This window comes from Myotis lucifugus, unplaced genomic scaffold (assembly GCF_000147115.1).
Source record: "Myotis lucifugus unplaced genomic scaffold, Myoluc2.0 scaffold_723, whole genome shotgun sequence".
NCBI classification, from domain to species: Eukaryota; Metazoa; Chordata; class Mammalia; order Chiroptera; family Vespertilionidae; genus Myotis; species Myotis lucifugus.
The window spans coordinates 25273-36695 of NW_005871771.1; the positions used below are offsets into that span (position 1 = coordinate 25273).

The 11423-nt window shown below is 54.3% G+C and overlaps 1 protein-coding gene and 2 non-coding genes across 3 annotated transcripts in view; all 3 read right to left on the minus strand.

Annotated features, from left to right (window-relative positions):
• Positions 1-1389: 1389 nt before the first annotated feature.
• Positions 1390-11423, minus strand: part of LOC102441697 (E3 ubiquitin-protein ligase TRIM7) — a 22277-nt gene continuing 12243 nt past the window's right edge. The window contains 6 exon segments of the mRNA XM_014447853.2: positions 1390-2848; positions 5005-5040; positions 5467-5582; positions 5847-5869; positions 6771-7001; positions 11344-11423. Of these exon segments, the coding sequence (XP_014303339.2) occupies positions 2337-2848; positions 5005-5040; positions 5467-5582; positions 5847-5869; positions 6771-7001; positions 11344-11423 (998 nt within the window). The 3' untranslated portion in view covers positions 1390-2336.
• On the minus strand, positions 6287-6449 carry LOC111823843. Its single transcript, XR_002826962.1, has one exon. It is a non-coding gene; the product is annotated as a U1 spliceosomal RNA (small nuclear RNA).
• LOC111823845 lies at positions 8041-8172 on the minus strand. The gene has a single exon (XR_002826964.1). It is a non-coding gene; the product is annotated as a small nucleolar RNA SNORA9 (small nucleolar RNA).

Below are 11423 nucleotides of genomic sequence, written 5' to 3' on the forward strand. Positions count from 1 at the left end.
CGGAGCTGAGGGCAGGGGAGGGTGAGAGCCCAGGTCAGGGACAGGAGCCTCGCCGGGCAATGGCCAGGAAGTGGTGGCTGCAGGTAGATGGTGCACGTTGGCCTGGTTGTCCAACCTGCCCTATGCCCTGCAAGGCCAGATGACTGAGGTCACTGGACGGCCAGGCCAAAAGCAGGCCCCAGGTGACCTCCAGTCCGTGAAGAGCTGTGTGAGTCTGGTGGCAAGGACCTAGGTCCTCACAGCTCTGAGCTCGCAAGGACCTGGGACTAAGAGTTGGGGTCAGAAGAGCCCAAGTTAGGCCAGTCACTGCTCTCAGAGGCTCAGAAATCTGAGATCTTAGGATGCCCAAAAGATGGAAGAGAAAAATGCACACACACTTTCTCGCCAGCACCGTGACTTCCAAAGCCACCCGCTGCCCTGGTGACCGAGAGAACATCTCTCGCGCCCTCCACGTGCATTATTATGTGTAACTGTTAACATCTCTTCAGATGCATAGAAATCTATGCAGTTATTCTATAAACTCTGATAGACACACAAACACAAAAGCTGAGGATACACACAGACAGCCACCCCTGCAGCCCCCAGTCCTGGCCCTACAGGGCCTCCACCAGTCACCCCATCTCCTGTGACCTGCAACCTGTGTTACAATACTTCGGCATAGTTGCTAGATGACATAAAGGGTAATTGCGACACTCAGTTCAAAAGCCACAGGTTTCCGTGGTGGAAATCAGTGATATTCAAATACGCTGGTTGGCTAGTGTTCTAGAGCTGCACTCTGTGTATGAAGAGGGCATCGGATTCACCTTCTGGAATGCTGCTGTGGGCTAGACTCTTCATCTGTCCCGTGCCTGCCTGTGGGTCACTGGATTCTGACTGCCTGTTGCTGTGAGCACTGGGTCGGCCCCTCAAACCACAGGGTCATGCCTGCCCTAACAAGGACCTGCACACAGTGTGCTTGAAGCATCTCAAGGGACAGAGTCCAGGAGCTCCACAACACCTGCAGACCAGCTACTTGACGGCCGTCCCTGCATCTGCCTGAACCACCTGGGTAGGCAGAACTAGGTCAGCAACTGGCTTCCATCCAGCCGGGGATCTGGTGGGGTTGGAAACCTGTGGCCATCAACTACATACGGGGTGGCTGATATTTAACCAGAAGTCAATAATAGGGTCTGACCTGACTGACCTCGGTCAGTTTCAACACCTACACCCTATGCACGTGTTCATACATACCCTCTCCAAGACCCACACGCCCCGCTGTCCTGCAATCCGATATAAACACCCGCGCACATTTCTCACACCGCATACACGCTCACCTCATCTGGCAGAAATCCTTGCTCACACGTGTGCTCTTGCACTCGGGCAGGGTAAGTCAAGAATGAGCTAAGCCACTGTAGAAACGAACTCATAGTCTGTATTTCCATCTCTAGTTCCATTCCTGGGGAGCACTACGCAAGGAACAGCCCCCCACCACCCTCCCAGAAGCCCAGCCTTACAGCCACCAGGGTCTTCTGCTGGTGGCACACGTTCGGCAAGTTCCAGAAAGAATCTGCCAGGGGCATGCTTCTGCTCTGCACTTCCATGCTGGTGCTAGCGGCACCTGTAAAACTCTAAGTGCTCTCCGGTATTTCAGAATTCCAGAACCTTCTGTCTCCTTACCCAGGGAGACTGCACTTTGGCACTTGAGAGGGGTTTAGGCATCTGTGAGAACACGTGGCCATCACTGTGGCTGAGGATCATCAGTTTCTGGGTGTCAGAGGGTAGCCATGCCTACATAGTGTCGTCTGGGGCTTTTCCCTCTGCTTCCAGTTCTGGCCCAGACTGTCCTCTGAGCTGAGAGCACAGTGCTCCTCCCTGAGTAGACGGTTTGGTTAGCCAGCTGGACTCGGGTCCCTGAAGGCAGCTGGCAGCTGACAAGAAGGCAAAACAGAAGTGATCATGAACCTGGCCGGCCTGGCCCCAAATATGCCCCTTGCAACTGAGGCCGACACAGGCCCAGGGCTTGGTGCTGCTCCAGGGAGCCAGAGGCGCTGCTGAGTCCGAGCAGTGAGCCCTGGACAGGAAGCAGCCCTGTCGACAGCTGGGCTCCTGTCCTCACCCCCTGAGCAGCTGGAACCAAAGCCACATGCCAGGAAGGGGACAGGACCCGGGGGCCAAGGCCTTCCTGCCTCTGCTGCTTGGTCTCCTGAAGCCTAAGGCAGCCGGGGGCAGGAAGGGTGAAGGGCAGACCCAACGTGAGCAGGAAGCCCGGCTGGAGCTTCCGTCCTTTCCCAGGGGCAGCCAGGAGAAGGCTGCACCCCGGACTGGCCCCCTCCCTCTGGGGGGCCGGGCAGTGTCTCTCAAGGCCAGATGCGCAGGTAGGTGCCTGTGGAGCAGATGGAGAAAAGGGGGAACACACGCTCCTGGAAGTTGACACGGAAGGTGTAGAGGTGGCGCATGTCCTCCACAGCGTAGAAGGACACGGCCCCCACCTCCAGGTCCAGCGCCACCCGCACGCGGGACAGGTGGCCGCAGCTGAGGGGTGTCCGCTCAGGGCTGGTCACGGCCCAGTACTGCCCACCGTTGAGCTGCAGCGCCCAGACGCCCTCCTCGGGCGTGAAGGGCGTGAGGCCCTTGCGGCGCACACTCTCACGGGCCACTCCGAAGGCCCAGCCGTCCTGGGAGCCCACCTCCACCTCCCAGTGGTGCCGCCCGGAGGAGAAGCCGCAGGACGCCAGGACTCGCGTGTTGGTATCAAAGCGACGCGGGTGGTTGGGCAGGTCCTGGGCCCGCTGTCCGAGGCGCACGCTCTTAAGATCCAGCGAGAGGATGAGGCGGGGGTTGGCCGAGTCCGGGTCCAAGGTCAGCTCCACTGCAGTGGGGGAATCAGGGAGAGATGGCCCCTGCAGGCCCCTTGCACAGCCCCTGCCCCATTCCTGCCCACCCCCACACCCTACCCCTACCCTCGCCCCCAACAAGTACATCTGAAATCAAACTGTACAACTTAGATACTGGAAAGAACCATCAACTTTTCTAATTATGATGATGGTTTTTCGGTTGTTTTTTATCTCTTTAGCCCTGGCCGCTGTGACTCAGTTGGTTGAGCATCCCATGCACCAAGAGGTCTCCGATCAGGGCACATGCCCAGGTTGCAGGCCTGTACAGGAGGCAGCCGATGGAAATGTTTCTCTCCCCTGCCCCCCCACCTTCCTCTCTCTCTCAAATCAATATAAACATATATGTATTTTTAAAAGTCTCTCCTTAGAGCCCTAACCAGTTTGGCTCAGTGGATAGAGGGTCCCAGGTTCGATTCCAGTCAAGGGCATGTACCTTGGTTGTGGGCACATCCCCAGTAGGAGGTGTGCAGGAGGCAGCTGATCGATGTTTCTAACTCTCTATCCCTCTCCTTCTTCTCTGTAAAAAATCAATAAAATATATATTTTTTAAAAAGTCTCTCCACGCCCTGACCGGTTTGGCTCAGTGGATGGAGCATCAGCCTGTGGACTTGAGGGTCCCAGGTTCGATTCCTGCCAAGGGCATGTACCTTGGTTGTGGGCACATCCCCAGTGGGAGGTGTGCAGGAGGCGGCTGATCGATGTTTCTCTCTCATCGATGTTTCTGACTCTCTATCCCTCTCCCTTCCTCTCTGTAAAAAAATCAATAAAATATATTTTTTAAAAAAGTCTCTCTTTAGAGGTCAAATACTGAAATATTTATGGAAATGATATTATCTGTGATTTGCTTCAAAATAGTCCAGTAGGAAGAAATAAGCAGGGGTGTCAGTGGTAATTGCTGAGGGTGTATGATGAGCATGTAATATTTGTTACGCTTATCTCTCTACTTGAGCATATGTTTGAAATTTTCCATAAGAAAAAGCTAGAGCCTGGCCGGCATGGCTCAGTGGCTAAGCATCGACCTATGAACCAGGAGGTCACAGTTCGATTCCCGGTCAGGGCACATGCCCAGGGTTGAGAGCTCGATCCCCAGTGTGAGGGTGTGAGGTGTGCAGAAGGCAGCTGATCAATGATCCTCTCTCATCATTGATGTTTGTATCTCTCCCTCTCCCTTCCTCTCTGAAATATATACATATGTGTGTGTGTGTGTGTGTGTGTGTGTATGAAAGAAAAGAAAAAGCTCAAATATGCACACTTTTCAGTGTTCCAGGCCTCCTATGAGCAGGCCCTGGGAATCCCAGCCCTCCTGCAGCTTCCTTTGTTGGAAGAGGGGAGGAGAGACAATAAATAATTTTAAAAATATAGAAGAGGGATCAGGACAGCAGCTGTGATCTCAACTAGAGGGGCCAAGGACGGCCTCACTGAAAAGGTACATTTAGGCGAAGACACAGAGAAGGTGAAGACACCAGGCAGGCGGCCGTCTGGTGCAACAGGGCCCAGCCCAGGGAAGTGTGTGCCCTCGGGGAACAGGATGCCCCCGGGGAGCCCGTGCAGGGCGGCCCGAGGGTGCCTGGAGAACTGCAGCCTTTGCTGAGTGAGAGGGGCCTGTGCAGGGCTCTGTGCACAGGAGGGGCACAGTCTGACTCGCCTGGTTTAGATTCTTTCCAGGCAAAGTCTGGCTTGGCCCCCCACTCCCCTCCCTGTGGGGCTGGGTCCCACTCACCCAGAATTCCGCAGGAGTAAGAACCACCTCCCTTGTCCTCCGTTTCTTCCTGCTTCCCCTCACCCCTGCACACAACTCCGGTCCCCAGAAGAGGCCTCAGTAAGTTTGGGAGTGGGGACAGGGGAGAGAGGGGCTTGTGTAGGTGACTGACAAGCCTTCCCCAACCTAAGCATCCTGAGGGGCAGGGCACTCCTGCTCCGGGCCACAAGCCTACAGGCCCCCCGTGGCCTGCGGGAGTGGGCGCTGTGAGGTATGGTCAGGGAAGGGGAGTAGATGGCAGGCACGGAGGTGGGCGGTGGGCGGGCAGAGGGAACCACCCGCACGCAGAGCCCAGAGAGACAGTCGCCTGCAGGGAGTGAATTCCCCATGAGGCAGTAACAGGCACTCACGCCATCCCCACGGCTACCGTACCTTTCTCCTCTTTCTCCAGCTCTCCACGAAGGTCCTCTGAGGAGAAACCAAGCAGGTGAGCGTGAATGACACGGAGATTGTCTGACAACGACAGTGACTGCACCTCCTGACACGGATGGCCCCGCTGGCTCACTTGCTCCCAGGCAGGCCCGAGGCACCGGGCCAGCGCAGGTGCGGGAGAGGCAGGATTCTGGCTTGTCCTGTCCAGCTTCCCCTCTTTTGCCCGGAGCTGGTCAGAGCTGGGATCTCCTTCCCCATCCTCGTCCGCCCCCAATGCCCCTCTATCCTGTGGGTCCCCGGGGGGAGCTCTGCGCCGAGGGGGCCTGAGTAAGTTCATCACCACATACCCCAGTGCTGCTGTGCTCACACAGCTTCGGGAAAGGCACGTCTCTGGGCCCCAAACCTCCAAAACCACACCCCTGCCCCTGGCACCTCATGGCCCAGCCCCACACCTGGGCCTACCTTTGAACTTCTTGAGCAGCCCCTTTAAGACAAAGGTCTTGAGGGAAACGTTCCAGACTTTATTCTTCATCTCAGAAGAGACTGTGCTTGGCTTGGGGGCCGGCACGTTGCTGCACCTGCAGGACGAGGAGGAAGGCCCACGAACACTGTCCCACTCCCACCATTAGGACGGCGAGGCCCCCTGGGCGGGGAGACGCAGGAAAAGGCGAGCCTGGTCTCATGCCCACACCCACACCCGGCACAGCAACTCCTGCCTCAGAAGGTACCAGATAAGGCGGTGGGGCCGTGGGAGGTGAGGGGCTGGGGGTGGGGGATAAAGAGGCTACGCGGTAGGAAAGAACCGGCTAAGAGGGGCCCGAGGAACCATTAGGTCCACTCACCTGCTCAGTGTGTTTTTAAATTCCTGGAAAGAAAGATGAAAGAAAACAAAATCAACATCAGGTAACCTCCATTCACCTCTGAAAAAATAAAACTGGCCCTGCCCTGTGTCCAGAGGAAGAGGCAATAAGCAGGGCTACCACACCCACCATGACACCAGGTGCCAAGGGCTCCCCCACTGTGCCTGGAGCTGGGCATCTCGTCAACATGGTGGGTCCCCTGACCCCATGCACAGCTCTGAAATGCTCCGTCACTACAGAATCCTCCCTGGAGCCAAGTGCTGGGCCCAGCGTGGCCTCTGCTCTCACGCCACCAAGACAAGTCAGAGCCTTTACGCAGCGACTGCTCCTTCAGACCAGTGTCTTATAAGTGACTGTTTTTGATCCATTTGTGTCTTGTGAAGTTTATTTCGTAGACTGTCACTATTTATTTTTATTTTTTTCAGGGGAGAGCGCGAATGCAGTCCTCCCTACTGCAAATTATGCAGACCCGTTTCCCACATGTGGGGAAATCGCAGGGGTCAGCACATCCACAGGGCAACGGACAAGCCTCGCTCTGGGAAAACCGCCCTCGTGACCACGGTATCTCCCCTGCCAGGTAAGTAGGACGAGATTGTGACTATTTTTCTAATGAAATAGGATAGAAAACATCTAAGTGCATCACACTAGTGCAGGTGTTGTTTCCTGGGACTTGTCTCAGTGTGCGCCTGCTGGAACATGATGTAAGACATATTCTTGTTCCTCACGGGGAGGACAGTTTTATCACATCCCTTTAGACCTGACTGACCCCAGGGACATCAGGGCACCTCTCTCCAGGCCCCCCTGGCTGCAGACTGTGTGAGTCGCTAAGTTCACAGGACCTGACTCTGTTCTCGCTGCCTTGGCAACGCCTTAGGATAAAGGACTCGGCCCTGGGGAGCCACTCACCTGCAGAAAGTCAAGGTCGGGCTTGCTGGTCGTCTCCTGGATCTGGCTGGTGAGCTTGGACAGCTGGGCGATCTCGCCCCCGAGCTGGGCCAGGTTCTCGTTCTGCTTTTGGGTCACCTCCCGGGACAGCTCCTCCAGGCGGCCCAGGAGCCGGCCCTCCTGCTCCACCAGGAAGGCCCGCAGGGCCTGGAACTCCGCCCCCACCTTCTCTCGCTCGGCTGCCATCTGCTTCTGTCTCGGGAGAGAAGTTGCAGAGGTGAGGGACATGAGCATCGAGACTTGGCATTTGGACAGGAGCGCTGAGCCACCCCACAGAGGAGGGTTACACCCGCCTCGCTGCTCAGGGGCCAGAGGCTCACCCACACAGGCACACCCTGCACAGCCTCTAATTTAAATACCCCACCGCTGAGGGCGCAGCCGCTTCAATACACGCTCTCGCTTCCCCCGGCACAGATGTGCCCACGTGTCTTTGTACCTGGGCTCTCCCTCAAACCGAGGGCAACTCCAAACTCACCTAAGAACTACTGAAGGCTGCCGTTTCCTCGTCTGAAAAGGAAGGTAAACGAGTGCCTCCCGGGCCACTCTCAGTATTAAATGGCGGGCGCTCTTTCTTCCCCAAACACATTTATTATGTGTCACATACAAGAACACAGGCCCGTATCGAGTCGCTATGCTAAGCACCACCTCGCTAAACAGGCTTCATTGCAGTTTCGGCTATCCCAGAAATGGAATCTTTTCTTTTTTTAAATATATTTTATAGATTTTTTTATAGAGAGGAAGAGAGATAGAGTTAGAAATATCGATCAGCTGCCTCCTGCACACCCCCTTACTGGGGATGTGCCCGCAACCAAGGGTACATGCCCTTGACCGGAATCAAACCTGGAACCTTTCAGTCCACAGGCCGACGCTCTATCCACTGAGCCAAACCAGTTAGGGCCAGAAATGGGATCTTAAACCAGCTGATCAGGAATTGCCTTTGTTGATAACCTGCCCTCCCTGATTGGGAAAGTAGCCTTGCAATAACCAAACCGGCTTTTTTGCCTGCAGACATTCCTTGTCCTTGCTACCTCTGCTTATAAAATCTCTCCCCTAATACAGCTCTTTGGGGTTCCTTTCTATCTGCTAGATTAGATGCTGCCCAATTCATCAACCACTGAATAAAGCCAATAAGATCTTTAAAATATACTCAGTTGAATTTTGTTTTTTAACATTCATCATCCCTCCAACTTTCACTCACTTTATTTCATTTTATTTATTTATTTATTTATGTGATTGTCTGAAATTTCTATAACCTTGCTCCGGATGCAGCAGGGCAAGGCCTCAAACCGTTCCAAAATGTTCTAGCAAGCACTATAGGAATGCACAGGGTCACCCCAGACCCAAGCACGCTGGAGGCTTGCAGACTTTATTTCATTTTAAAGTTTTTTTTTAAAAATTGACTTTATTTTTTTTTAAATATATTTTATTGATTTTCCACAGAGAGGAAGGAGAGAGATAGAGAGTTAGAAACATCGATCAGCTGCCTCCTGCACATCTCCCACTGGGGATGTGCCCGCAACCCAGGTACATGCCCTTGACCGGAATCAAACCTGGGACCCCTGAGTCCGCAGGCTGACGCTCTATCCACTGAGCCAAACCGGTTTTGGCAAAAAATTGACTTTAGAGAGGGAGAAGAAGGGGGAGAGAGAAACATCGATTTGTTGTTCCACTTATTTTGGTTGATTTTTTTTTTCTTAAGACATATTTTTAGTGATTTCAGAGAGGAAGTGAGAGGGAGAGACAGAAACATCAATGATGAGAGAATCACTGATCTGCTGCGTCCTGCACATCCCTCACAGGGAATCCAGCCAGCAGCCCAGGCATGCGCCCTGACGGGGAATCCAACCACGCCCTCCTGGTTCAGCCTCTCCGGCCAGCCTTGGCTGATTCTTGCATGTGCCCTGCCAAGGACAAACCCACAGCCTTGGCGTATGGGGACTATGCTCGAACCAACTGAGCCACCCAGCCAGGGCCTTCGCTTCACTTTAAAGAGCACCATTTCTGTTTAGCAATTATGAAGGTAACATATGCTCACAATACAAAATCTGCAAGTTGCAGAAAAAGAAGGAAAATCAATGCCAGTGACCAGAGGTGGCAGCACACCGACCTGACCCAAGTGAGAATCTGCTGTGTGCAGGCTTCCTATTCTGTTACTTCCATTACCAGGACCCACTGGATGTTTGCTCCTGTGTTTTCAGACACAGGCTCATGCTACGGATCCCCTGGATCCTTCACATGAGTATGTGCGCGGGGCTGCACATGACAAGGACTAGCGAGAAGTGAGGAGGGTTCCATCCCTCCAGGACAAGCTCAGCCGCCACAGTCCCTCTTCTTTAAAAGCCCGAACGGAGCCAGCGTGGCTCAGTGGTTGAGTGTGGACCTATGAACCAGGAGGTCACGGCGCGAATCCCAGCCCGGGCGGGATCCCCGGTGTGGGATGTGCAGGAGGCAGACGATCTATGGTTCTCTCTCATCATTGATGTTTCTATCTCTCTCTCCCTCTCCCTCCCTCTCTGAAACCACTAAGATTTTTTTAAAAGGCTGGAAGAGGAGCCCGTGAGTGGGTTTTGAATTCAAGAGACGTGGGTTCAGACCATGGCTCTTCCCTCCCACCCCCTCCCAACCCCACCGGGGCGCTCAGGACATTGGGCCTGGGGTCCTTTACAGGTGTAAACTCACTCCACGCTGACAACCCAACGATGTGGGTGCACTTTCACCCCATTGTACAAACGAGGAGAGAGACAGAGCAGCACGTCTGTCACCAGTAAGTGGGGAGCCAGGACTCCACCCCAGGGAGTCTGAGCCAAGAACCTGCATTTCTTGCAACTATATCATCCGGCCTCCCAAGGAAATAACGCAAGTGGGATGACATTAGCCAAAATACTCGAAATCAGGGCTTACCAGCCTCTGCGCTACTGACATTCGGGGCCAGACAGTTCTTTGTTGTAGCGGGCTGTCCGGCGCATTGCAGGGTGCTTAATCAGCACCCTGGCCTCTACCATTAAATGCCAGTCGCACCCCTGCCCCAGGGTTGACAACAAGAAAATTCTCCAGCCCTGGCTGGTGTGGCTAAGTGGATAGACTGTCGGCCTGTGGACTGAAGGGTCCCGGGTTTTATGCCGGTCAAGGGCACATGCCTGGGTTGCAGACTCGATCCCCAGTGGGGGACATGCAGGAGGCAGCAGATCAATGATTCTCTCTCATCGTGGATGTTTCTATCTCTCCCACTCCCTTCCTCTCTGAAATCAATAAAAATATATTTTTAAAAAATATCTTCAGACATTGCCAAATATCCCCTGGGGGCCAAAACTGCCCCCACTGAGAAGCACTCCTAAGTGGCAAGAGCACTTTCAGATAAAAGCATTCATTCTGTTATCATGCAGCACGGGCTATCCTCTACCTCTACTGCTGTATTAGCAGGCAGTATTTTGTAATTCTAAAGAATACGGGGCCAGAGGGGTGGTTGGCAGGGGACCCAGGGGCAGGTGCTAAGCGGTGTCATGGTGGGTAGGGCCAGAAACAGGACGCTGCCCACGATGTGGGAGGCCTCTGTGCCGTGGATGGAGGAGCCACATGCTCACTCCTGCCTCCAGAAGAGGGTGGGAGTCTGGAGATGAGGGTTACGCTCTTCCTTGGGGCGGGAAGTGAACGATCAGAAGGGAGGGCTGGGGTGCACAGGGAGGCAGGGGCACCAGTGCAGGTGAAGTCAGGAAGGGCCTGAACTCAGGTCTTCCCCCCACACCACCCCTCCCCAGCTTGAGGATAGGAGGGTCCTCCAGCTCCCAACTTCAGAACTGCGTGGCCCTCTCCTAACAGACTCCCCATAGATCCTCCATTCTTTTAGCACCGACTTATCGAGCGAAGAACTGAATTTTCGAGGTAGAAAATGACAGTCCGTGACCCACGCTGCTCGCCTCATCAAAAGGAGCCCGTTTCACTTTCCTGCTCCACCGAAAAGAAGACAAAATATAATTCCCGCCCACCAGGGGTCATGGGCACCCGGGGCTGTGCAGCGGGAGCTCCTAGGGACTGGTCGCCAGACTTCCCACCCTCAGCGCTCTGACCCTGTGAGCCCCCTTCCACTTAGCCTAATTGCAAAACCTCAGAACTCTAAAAATGAAAAAACAGTCTTTTCATAACTCTTCCGGTGGCAAGAAAAATGCCCTGGGCTGACACGAGGCTATTTGCTGTATTTATGCTCTCACTGAGTCTGAATATGCACGTTCCTCCGCAGAAACATTATGGCATTCCATCGGGGGAGGCTCCAAGGCCCTACCTGGGGTGTAATACTAACAGGGCTGTACACCCCGGTGCCCTGGCACAGCTCCAGTCAAAGCCAGCTGTTCTAGGGTTAGTTTAGCACCTCCTTTCGCTTGCAAAAGCCCTCGTTACATGATAAAGTATAGGGTCGCCTTTTATAACATGCACCCAATTATCTTTCTAAATCCACCTCTGCGGTTCCACTGCACATGCTCCACCACCGCACACACAACTGCCAGGTGTGGGTGGCTTCCGCTGCGGGGAGGGGGCTCACCAGGAGCTCCTTGCTCTCCTTCTCTTCGGTGGAGCGGAACACCTCATAGTCCTCCAGGTCACTCTTCAGGGCCTTCAGCC